Genomic DNA, 12,401 nt, shown 5'->3' on the forward strand with positions numbered 1-12,401 from the left:
TTTACCGGTAATAAATTCAAATGCACTCTACTTAAATGAACTGTCCTGGATTAAAAAAAACAGTTTTAGCCACAATGGCATGATCCACTTTCAATATTTCATCCAGCAATAAATTCATGTACCACAACAGGGAGGCAGGTAGGTAAGTAGATGTAAAAATGTAAGAACAACACTGTTTTTAGGAATGTATAAATTGTATTTATTTTTTTCAAGATTGCAAGTATAACAGTTCACGTTACAAATACATGAGAACCAGCTGCAGTATAAAAACCTTAATTTCATAACAATAACAATAGAAGCTTGCTTTGCGCTTCATGCAAATACTGAAGGAATGAAAGGCAACTAGGAATTAGCATGCACCATCATGAAGACAAACAAGTGGTCTTGGATCATGTCACATCTTGCCTGTATAAATACATATTCTATATAAATACATAAAGCATACGGGTCTACTTTTACTGGTGGGAAATGGTGTCTATTTGAGGGGAGCTTTTATTTGGGGAAATATGGTAGATTCTTTCTGGGGTATCAAAGGAATATGTGGTCAAGACAGAAAGTTTTCATGTTGTTTTTCCAAATTGTACATTTAAATCAGTCACTGCTGTGGCCGTCTTTACTCGTAAACTGGAATCCAACCGTTTATTGCCAACGACGAATCTATTCGTCAAGTAAATATTAGGAGAGCAGCACACTTTAAAACGTGGTTAGTACATAAAAGGGAAGTGATTGAAATAAAGATATATTTAAGGCCATTGTTTAAGCACAGCTCAATGATAGGGGCAGTTCTGTGGGATCGAGAGGTTTTTGTTAACTACTTGCCGCCACAGTCGGAGCACAGGATGTCGCGACCCTTAGCCACAAAGGGCTTGTTGGCCAGACTGAGGGAGCACTGCTTGCAGTTGAAGCAGTGTTCATGCCAGGACCCTCCGTCGTAGCTCACCACGTTCACCCCTTTTCCGAAACCTAAGCGGAGAGGAAAATGGCCAAAAAAAGAAAAACGTTTGCAACAACCCACGTTCTAAAAACATTCGTTAGCTTTAATTAAGATTCTAAAGAGCCGAAGTAGGTGTGAATCAGTCAGTGTGAATGATTTCCACGAAAGACAGGGAAAGATTCCATTTAAAAAAAATCTGCAGTATCATAGGGGTGCAAACTGACGAATGATATTTTGATATTTCAACTGTACAATGGTGCCTCGACTAATGAGTATAATTAATTGCATGACCACACTCGTAACTCTAAACATTATTAAAATCATCTTTCCCCACTGAAATGAATGGAAAGGTCATTGAATGCAAAGAATTGAACAGTTTGGGCATCACGATTTTATGTTTTCATTGTGGGGCTCTTTTCAGTGGTTCAGTTTAGGCCCAACGGGATTGTATGCACATGGAAAATGTTGGATGTAATTCTTTGTCTGAATTTAGCAAACTAGACTGTTTATGAGTCCCCGTGTATTAAATATTGAATTATCTCTTTAACGATGCAAATGTTAATTGTGCAACAAACATGTTTTTGTGGATACCACATGATGCCATTGATCTATACACACACACACACACACACACACACACACACACACACACACCACACACACACACACACACACTAGTCACAACTGATCAGTAAACTGCAGTACTACTCGTCATTTTTTTGCAGAGAATTACACATATATGCCCGATTATTGTTATAGTGTATGTGCGCAGTTAATTGAAGGGTTGTATGACTGCAACATCAATGCTAATACTGTTACCCCATCAATGACATTTATTTTTGGTGTTAGCATTAAGCTAGCAGACTTTTGTGTTCGATTAAACACACATCCACGTATTGTAATTCTCTTTGTGCTATCTTTGGATTTCCAATAAACTTCAACTGGGAGTGCCAATAAATTGCTTCAAACTACATTGTTGCACGCATTTCAAGACAAAATAATTGTCGGCTTGTATCTCGAAAAACACAAATTGGGTCACTTTAAAGCTAAGGTGCATACTTATTGTGACAGTTTTACGGTGTGCTGTGGTGAGATTTTTCCTCATGTCAAATATTTGCCATGGCCATGCCATAAAAGTGAGGAAACTGTTCCATTAAACAGTAAAATGTGACTGGAGGCAAAAAAAGGAACCTGTGATGGCCATATGGCAGCCGCTGCATTTCTTGGCGACGGTGCTCTTGTAGCAGTCCACGCAGAAGACCTGGTCATGGTGGGTGGTGAAGCTGGACCCAGCCAGAGGTTTGGAGCAGGAGCTACACACGAAACAGTGACCGTGCCAAGGCTGCTCCTGGTAGTTGACCCCTCCGGACATTATTGGCTACAAAGCAGTCAACACATGCAGTTGGTTTTGATTCCAACGTCTCATGTTTTTACATATTACCTTTTTGCAGGAGACGCAGATCTTCGCAAACTTGTCGTCGTAGCAGGGGCTGCAGAAGACGTCGCTTCCTTTGGCGATGAAACTCTGCGACGCCATCGGTCGCTTGCAATGGCAGCAGATGAAGCACTCATCATGGAACGAATTGCCTTTGTACTCCACGCTCTCTGTGCCTCAACGTGGAGATGACACGTCGGCATGCATTAGACCAATGATTCTCCAAGTGTGCTATGTGTTACTCACCTGTCTAGAACTGTGTTTCGTCCAGTACAGTACAGTACAGTTTTGAATTTACAAGCATCTGAAATTGATTCTTACCAGCAAGTATGGGTTTATAGCAAGCGTGGCAGCGTGGTGCCTCTTCTCTGGAGCAGCACTTGCCACATAGGATGCGCTCATCCTTGGTGGTGAACGGCTCCTTAGCCAGCGGTTTGTAGCACTTGGCGCATCGGAAGCAGTCCTCGTGCCAGTAGCGGCCCTTGTGGCTCAGCTCCTAATGGGTTAGAGTGTCACATCCAGGTGCCAAAAAATACTTCCATGATTGCACGTGCTTGCATACACCTTGGATTCCACGGAGATGGGTCGGTGGCACTCGGCGCAGCTGTTGGCGCAGAACTTGGTGTGGCAGCGCACGCACACTGGCCGGCCCTCCTTACGCACAAACCTCCTGTTGCCGAGGTCCTCACGACAGTAGAAACACTGCACGCTAGCTGCCATTTTTCATCTCTGAAGCAACAAGACAAGAAACACTGTTCAGTCAGATCAGGATTTCAGTCACAATTTTGACTTTTATATGTCCAGTATAGTCATACGTTGTTTTTTGTTATCATGGTAACAAAAGTAGTTCTTACATCGGTACACCACCTTCACCTTGAGGTGAGCAGTGACTCATTTGTGTGAGGTCCTGCCCCTTAAAATGAACTAATTTCTTGATCGTTTGGGTATTTTTTTACAAAAAAAAAGCACGTCAGACATTTAACTAAGACGTGGGAAATGATTTAAGTCCTGATCATCAATCATCTAGAGTAATGCCATTAAGCAACACGAGAGTATACCGGTATATACCACAGATGCTCATACCAAAGACAAGCAGTGATCACACGTCTCACATGAGACTTGCGTGTATTTTTATTTAACCAGTTATACCATTTACATCACACGTTTGGTTGACAACATCAAAAGAAAACCTATTCATCTAATTAGTGTAACTGAAGGTGAGTCAACAATTAAATTGTGCAGCACGGGAATTCTGTTGGGTGCGACTGGGGAGCCGGAAACACTTAATGGATAAAATGTGGGTGTGGAATAGAACAGAGCACGCTTCCAACTGCAGGAACAATTATGGAATGCTGCGCGCTTATTTTAACTTTATGACTAGCGCTAGAATTTCTGGTCTGAAGCAAATGACATGTTTTTCATCCAGTCTTGTACGATGTACCAGCGACATCAACAGAAAGCAGTGTACACCTCAAATCATTAAAAACAGACATTTCTTTCTTTTTATTACCTCCTTCCCTTATTGATTTATTTGAAATGATTAAAAAATATTCAACATTACTACCCTTTATAGTCATCGCTGCACCATGCAAATGGGGAAGAAAAAAAATGATTAATGAATGTATACCTATCACTGACAATGGCAATAAACGTATTCTGGTACATCCTTTACTCACATATCGCCCACATCAGGTTCCCTAATTTTGAGAAATTCTCCTAAAGTACAAGAACATGTGTGAGAGGGTACATGTACATGGATTTGTGTGAGTATACTGCATGACCACATTGAGAGGTGAACGCAAGAAAGAATGTCTGGTATGGCACATGTGGTCAGATCTGGACTATGTAGACAAAACCTCTCTCACACACACTGGGCCCCTCCCGACAAGGAAACAAAAAACAAAACAAAACACAAACCTCATGGTTACATCTGCATGGCAGCACACACTCACAAGGAAGTGTTCCTTTTTTTTTTTTTTTTTTTATAAAAATCTGTTAAAAAAAGACCACAAGTGCATTTTAACCCCCCACCCCCTCAGTTTAGTTAGCGTCAAAGTCCCTGTCTACACATCTCAGATGAGTGTCAACTTGAAGGACCACATTGTTATTTTTATTTGAGGTTTTTTTTAGCTGTCCATTTCTTAAAATGGTGTCGAACCGTTTTGAATGTAGTGCATTGTGTCTTCTGAATTTGGCTAATCCATATAATAGTAGCACCACAAGGTTCATTTGATACTTACAGGTTTTTCGAGATATCGGGCATCATTCATCAGATTTTTTTTTCTTTTTTGCTTTGACTTTTGAACACAAATTTAGCACTGTATGGTGGTAGTCTCGGATAAAATTAACATTTTTTTTTTAAAGGCATCAAACTTAATTGCCACTTTAAGTGTATGTTTACTGTCAAAGTAAATACAAAACAAAGACAATTATACATTGTGTATTTAAAAGTACTTATAACTTTTAGTCCACTAGTCTCGGGCCAAGGATAACATATACAAAGATTACCATCCACAGTATGTGGCTGAGTAATAACCTTTTAGGCAACAGTATAATATTTGAACACAAACAATGGAGTAACATGTCAGAAAGACTATGAAAATACTCGTAGGCATTTTTCTTAAATTTTTTGAAAGATTAAAGTCTCAACGCCACTTGTTAACAAACTAAAAACACTATTAAAACGCATTCAGTGCCATTGACGACGGTTCACTTCAAATATGTATAAATATGTTAACGTGGAAGCCTGGCAGTGAATAGGGTGATTTTACGTAAAAGCTAGGTGGTTGTTTAAGTAAATACTATACATAGCATGCTGCGATTTCTAATCATCTTTGTATGTCCACTGAAAAAATGTCAGACCTTTTACAAAGGAAGTCTTTTAAATTGGAAAATAAATTGCATTGCAAGTCAAGTCTGTTTGTTAAGCAAGCAATTGTAAAAGAGTCTCAAAGGGCTTTACAGGCCCACAGTTGACAGTCTTCTTTCAACGTGATTGTACGGTTGGAAAATATACTTCCTGATTTTCAACCTTGTACCTGATGTTCTCTTCTCCCACTAAACCGTGGAGATTAAAACACAGAGCCACACAGGTTGATATAAACACAATAGTGCCACTAGTGTGATAAAGAGACGCCAATCCGGTGTGGGAACTGAGTCGTTGACAGGAAGCCAGCCGGGAATTCCACACAGGTCATAGGGAAAAATAAATCACGTTTGGGGATGTCAGCCAACAAGTCTCAACTTTTTTTCTCACCCCTTGTCATAATAAACCATGTTTTTATAGCAGATAGCGATCATTACCATGTACTGTTAAGTGCTAATGAAAAACTCCTAGTGTGCCACTCCGTGTGGTCCTGGCTTGTACTCAGGAGCGGAAAGACTGTAAAGTGGGAAGACAATGATGTCTGTTCTGTATTTTCCTCCTTGGCCATGTAAAGGTTCTAAACGTTGATACAGGATACATGTTGGATTGGAAAGGAATTTTGTCCTCATCGCTGATCAACCGGGGTCCACTTCCTTCTGCACTTCATCTCCATTAAAAACACACCCTACCATGAGCCATCTGACACCGTAGGGATTTTTTTATTTTGCATTTGTCGGCACGACATTGGGCCCGCGTCTCGGCATGAGCTTATCAACCAAGAATGTGCTGGAACACACAAAAACAGGAATTCCGTTGCAAGCGTGTTGGCATGTTGGCACTAATACACACACACCCATACAGTTCACCATTGCAACTTTAGAATTAAAAAATAATAATTATTATATATATATACATATATATATTCATTTTCTTAGCTGCTTATCCTCACAAGGGTTGCGGGTAGTGCTGGAGCCTATCCCAGCTGTCAACGGGCAGGAGGGAGGGGTACACCCTGAACTGGCTGCCAGCCAATCGCAGGGCACATAGAGACAGATAAACAGCAGCACTCACAATAACACCTAGGGGCAATTTAGAGTATCCAATCAATGTTGCATGTTTATGGGACGTGGGAGGAAACCGGAATACCCGGAGAAAACCCACGCAGGCACGGGGAGAACATGCAAACTCCACACAGGCTGGTCCGGGAATTAGAACTGTGAGGCCAACGCTTTCCAGCTGCGCCACCATGCCACTAAAATATACTGTATATATTTTACCATAATGAAGCAGATAGTGGTCTTTGATATTTATTTCCATAACGGCAGAGAGTGCAACACATCTATTTGTGGAGGGACCTTTGTTTTGTTTTGTTACACACTTTTTGATATTTGTATTAAATTAATAAAAACTATAAAAACAGTATTTCCATCCATTTATTCTTTCATTATCTAAGCTGCTTATCCTCACAAGGGTCAGCTAGCCTCAGGTGAAAGGCGGCCTACTCCCTGAACCGCTCACCAGTCAGTCACAGGGCAGATATCAACACCATCATTGAGCTGGAATCAATCCCACGCTGCCTGCACCAAAGCCAGGCGTGTGTTGCACTACACCATCAGTGACCAGTATTGCCATATAGTGGTCAAATAGTGGTGGGACATCTTCTACTGTATTACCAAATGGTAAATAGTATAGAAAGGGGTGTTTACGTATTCAACTGCTGAGAGAATCAGGTCGGTAAGAGAGGGAAAGCAAAACTTGCACAGATTTATATGTATTTTTTTTTCTTAATGAATCCCTTTTTTTTAACGCAACTGCAGATGGACCACACATCTACTAGAGGGGATGCCTTTGTTTGTTCTGATGCCATCTATTTTCTGACACTATTATTTTTGGTTGTCACAATACTGACTGATGCTATAGCTGCATAGAGGATGCCACAGGTGTCAAACCCAAGGCCCGGGGGCCAGATCTGGCTCGCCGCATGTTTTTGTGTGGCCCGCGAAGGTGTCGACTTCCATGATTCCGGTTAAAATCTGTACAAAAATTTGAAATGGTCATATCATAAATGAAAATATTGAGGTATTGCAAGGATTTTTGCTACCAAATTCCAACAATAGTTGAATGGCCTATTGTGCTTGATTTCTGATGTCAAAACTAGTTCATAAATTTGATCCCTACATATGACGAGGCGATTAAAGATTTTTATGGTTTCAGTTGTAATGGGCCTTTCAGGGAAACTGGACCTACAATGTGGCCCGTGACAAAAATGAGTTTGACACCCCTGGAGTATGCCAATACTGGACTGATACTGGAATCATCCCACAGCAAAAAATGAGATCACCACTGAAAACAGTGGAATCATAGATGATGGAGAAGTGTTTGCGATATGCTGAATGGCAAAGAAGCAATGGTACTGAAGATACGTAGTATCGTTTCAATTTTCACGGCGAGGTATTGCGGTACTTTTGTAGTATCGGTCGACCGTGAAGTCGTACGTCCTACTTGTACAAAACTACTATTGTATAACATTCGATTGTAAGTTTGGCTCTACATTTCTGCTTCTCAAAATGTGCTATTTGGCACCAGCAAGATACATTCCGGCAAAGGGAATAATGCCGAAAGGAAAGAGAGCAACATAGCGGGAAAGACTTTCCCGGCTGTCGACGTTAATATCCACGACATTCTCGGTGTGTGTGCACACCAGCCACGCTTCAGCGCTATTATAACAGAAAGGAAAGACTTTTAAAACATCAGATGATCAGCGACTGCATGCGACATAAACGACTGTCAGGAGGGCTTTCATGGTGTGCAAAAGCCGCACAGAGAAAAACAAAATGTACTCTTTAAGCAGGCGATGATTTAAGTGTTAGAGCAGCGAGCTGGATGCGCTTGCACAAGTCTTGGATGGGATGTTTGTGAGGGCTGCAGAACAACTTAAGTGATCCGAGGCAACGATTTTTACAGTCTGTGGAAAAGCTTGGTCACATTAACTTAAACAATGCTCGAGTTTTATAGCGCTCGAAAGAGTTTTCTGAAGACTGGAACAGTGGTACCTCAACTTATGAATGTATTGTTTTGTTTTGTTGCTATTTGTCGGTTGAAGTTTATTGAAAATCTAAATCTAAAACAAAGAATTCCAGTTTAAGTATTTCATCAAACCACAAAGGTCTGCTGAAGGTCTGAGAGGTTAATGACAACACATGAAACACCATTGATGAAGACATGAAAATAGCATTGATATTGTGGTAGTTACATTCGGGTACAAACAATTGCAACACAGGCTAACAATGTAGGCATATATTCTTTATCCTCCACAAAATAGCCAATATAACTACAGCTTCATGGTGTCTTCTCGTGTATTCATCATAAAATCTAATGTACATGTAGTATGCCTGCAAGTACTTATACAGTGAATCACTGTAGTTCAAACCTGCACCTTCATCAAATAGCAAATTTTGTTACATTTTTTCCCCCAATATTTCTTTTCTTTTTTAGGGGTGGAGGTTGCATCCCAATCCCGACCACACTTATTCACGGTTTATTTATGCTTAATCGAGAATTTTTGGGGAGCTTCTTTAAAATAGCTTAATGCAATTACACTCATCCATTTCTTAGCCGCTTATCCTCACAAGGGTCATGGGGAGTGCTGGAGCCTATCCCAGCTGTCAACGGGGAGGAGGCAGGGTACACCCTGAACTGGTTGCCAGCCAATCGCGGGGTATATTGAGACAATCACTGTTGCTTGTTTTTGTAATGAGGGAGGAAATTGGAGTGCCTGGAGGAAACCCACGCAGGAACGGGGAGAGCATGCAAACTCCACACAGGTGGGTCCGGGATTGAAACCAGGACCTCAGAACTCTCAGGCCAACGATTTCCAGCTGATCCACCGTGCCGCCCTAATGCAATTACAATGGCCATCGATTATCCTCAGATTTTCGTTATTTACTGTCCAACCCGGTCCCCTTCCCCATGTGAATAGTGGGGGTGTACTGCACTGTTTTTGAGGCTAAGGTGTGCACATAAGAACGAGTGACACGATGGCTATTGAAATATCCTATTGCAAAAACTGTTTAATTCTTTGTTCTATTTAATTTTGTCATCATTATACCACAATACTGTAGTGTGCTATTTTTCTTATTAAAACATTACAAAAAAATTGTTGGTGGCTGGAATGGCATAATGGCATTGATGCTTTGCCATACCAAGGCTTTGAATTACAAGTGTGATCGTAGACCAATTAAACTTGTCTATAATCTTTGCAATACAAAATGAAATAAAAGAGGATAAAGTATAACGGGACTGTAACTGAAAACGTCCAATCACTTTTGAGTCAAAGCCCCATAAAAAGCGACGCCCTCATTTAACGACATTCGCTGACATGGACCGGACTGCGATGTGAAGCCACAGAAAGTGGATCAAGTTTTACGAGGCTGTGATGTAGATTACAGCGCTGTGATTTAACCTTTGAAACAGACTCAAAGAGGATCACTATCACTGCTGCTTTAACACACTGCAAGCCTTTCATGTTTGTTATTTTGAGAATATGACCGCTGGCTGTGGAATACCATTTATTCTCGAAATATTTCTCTAGGGGACTTGTAATGGTTTTTTTTCACGGTTTTTGACCTTTTTTCGAAAGACTTAATTGTATTGCAACAAGTGTGTCAAGAATCTCCCCCTAAATGACCTTGTGTACTGTAATCATACGCGCACGCACACACACAATACATTTCTGTAGAGCAGGGGTGTCGAACTCATTTTTGTCGCAGGCCAGATTGTAGTTACAGTTTCCCTAAGAGGGCCGTTACGACTGTGAAACCATGAAAATCTTTTGCCTCATCATATTCACATGAAATTTATGAATCAGAAATCAAGGGTAATGGGTTTCTGAGCTATTGCTGGTGTTTGGCCACACAATAATGCTAGCAATTTCTCAATGTTATCATTCATAAAGTGACAATTAGAAATTTTGGGACATATTTCAACACAAATTATGGAAGTTGATACTCGTAATTTGCCTTCGCGGGCCATACAAAATCATGCGGCTGGCCAGATCTGGCCCCGAGGCTTTGAGTTTGACACTGGTGCTGTAGCGGAACGTTAATTGAACTTTGTGTGAAGTCGCTGGGCCTTAACACTTCGATTTGTGAGAGGGAAAAAAGGAAAACTTGCTAACTGGAAACAGATTGCAAGGCTTCCAAAAGTTACACACTCACACACGACCGCGCGCACTCACGCACACAATTACTTACAGAGACAACGCCCCATTCAACAACTTCTACGGCTTGTTTCCTCTTCAGATTCCGGATTTTTAATTTTTTGCAAGGCAGGTCTGTAAGAAATCACAAGATGCATGCGGCGGTGACGTCATCCCGATGACACCATCCGAAACAGTAAATCATAACCATTTTAAGAACGCGGAGGGAATCGCTCTTAGATGTTTAAAATATTAATAGTCACGTATCAAAAATAAAGCACAAACGAGTAGGCTCCATCATACGCGTATGCAAAGTAGCTCTGCAACTTTTCCGACAAAAAAAAAAAAAACGTCCCAAGTTCAGTGACGTAGAAATTAACAAATTTCTCTGGCCCTCCGTCTTACCGCGTGCAAGTCGCGACTCGCGTGGCCACAGATGCGCGTCTCGAGACGGGCGGACTCGGTTTCGACTTCGCACCTCCAGCCGTGGGTAAACACGTCTGGTGGTGGAAGGATGACGTCGTCTGTTAGACATTATCAAGCAAAGACCGGATGTTTGGTGTCCGACTTCAAAATAAAACGCCAAAAGGCTAGTTCCTCGAAAAGAAATTTCAAAAGAATACAGATAAAAGGAATCATTTGAAAATGTTGTCAGTAATGTTAGTACAACTACCATAACATTAATTGAGCTTCATAACTTCCAATTACAGTACTTTTGAATGACAGTATTCCAATACCAAATACAGTATGCTAATATTAAAAAAAAAACTACAAATACATTAGGGGGTTATTTCTGTACTATAATGTATGAATGTTTAATATGCATGCTTTCCATGACCCAGTGTGTGCGAAAGAAAAAAAAAAGGAAATTAAGGCAAGATTTACAGTTAGCGCTAGCTCCAAAAATAGTGAAAATTTTTTAGCTTACAGGTTCCTATTTTGCATTGCACATGAAGTGATGATTCAAAGATTTGCGTGTTAAATGTTCACAGGCATGATTTAAGCATACATTTGTGTATAGTCCTTGTTAGCGAATGAGGCACATTCCAACAAACACCATACACCGTCGTAAACCAAGGGGACCGAACTGGAGCGCAGTTGTCCTGAAGTGCACTGCATCAAATTGAGAGGATTGGTAACATTTGGTAATTCAGCTACACGAGGTATACAAACACCATTTTCTGTATGATACAGACCCCCAAATCAGTAAAAAAAACAAAGCAAAAAAAAAAACATGCTGTTAAATGATTACCTTACACTGTTAAAATACACTCACACGATGAGAAAAACAATTTACTGTTCTTAACATTTATTTCTAGTGCAAGTTTCCAAACAGGGGACCGAAAAAACTAGAATGTCTTGACAGGAGGGAATAAGTCCAATATTTCCTGAACATTAGATCACATTTGTTTTTCTTGAAAATGCTCACACATATACATTATTTTCATGCAGCTAAAACAGAAATACCATATAAATCTGTATGCTTCAATGATTCACACAGAAAATTAACACACAATCCAAACTCTGTGAATGAGGTTTCATTCTGAACACTGCTTAAAACGAAATCAAGACAAAAACATATTGAGGGAATATATATTCATCGGGGTATATCAAAGACAAGACACTCTTAGGGTGTTGACCAACCTGCTCGGTACAAAGACGACAGGGTGAGTTTCAGTCCACCAAACTACAGAGATGCCTTCGTGCAAAAAAAGCAGACGAGTGGGTGATATCCGTTTGTATTTCCGCCAAAGTCCAAAGTAATGAGCTCAGTTGACTACATTCTAAATTTTACTCAATTTGTTCCAGGCGCATCTGGCACATGAAACCTCAAATGTACAAGTCACGCTTTAAGTAAACTTTTCCGTTCCCGAATGCCAAACAAGAATTGAGACATGAAACAATGTGTTGTAAAAGTAAAATAAAGTGAAATGACAGAGCGTTAATGGAGAGTACACAGTATTCCCCC

At 40.5% G+C, this 12,401-nt stretch overlaps 1 protein-coding gene across 1 annotated transcript; it reads right to left on the reverse strand.

The window, feature by feature from the left end:
• Positions 1-175: 175 nt before the first annotated feature.
• Positions 176-10,970, reverse strand: LOC133491965 (four and a half LIM domains protein 1-like). The gene is made up of 7 exons (XM_061803741.1): positions 10,838-10,970; positions 10,488-10,567; positions 2,934-3,098; positions 2,691-2,865; positions 2,376-2,545; positions 2,126-2,312; positions 176-963 (listed from the first exon to the last, which is right to left on the reverse strand). The coding sequence occupies exons 3-7, from the start codon at positions 3,087-3,089 to the stop codon at positions 812-814; spliced, it is 840 nt and encodes a 279-aa protein (XP_061659725.1). The 5' UTR covers positions 3,090-3,098; positions 10,488-10,567; positions 10,838-10,970; the 3' UTR covers positions 176-811.
• Between the last annotated feature and the right edge of the window lie 1,431 nt (positions 10,971-12,401).

This window comes from Syngnathoides biaculeatus, chromosome 18 (assembly GCF_019802595.1).
Source record: "Syngnathoides biaculeatus isolate LvHL_M chromosome 18, ASM1980259v1, whole genome shotgun sequence".
Taxonomy (NCBI): Eukaryota; Metazoa; Chordata; class Actinopteri; order Syngnathiformes; family Syngnathidae; genus Syngnathoides; species Syngnathoides biaculeatus.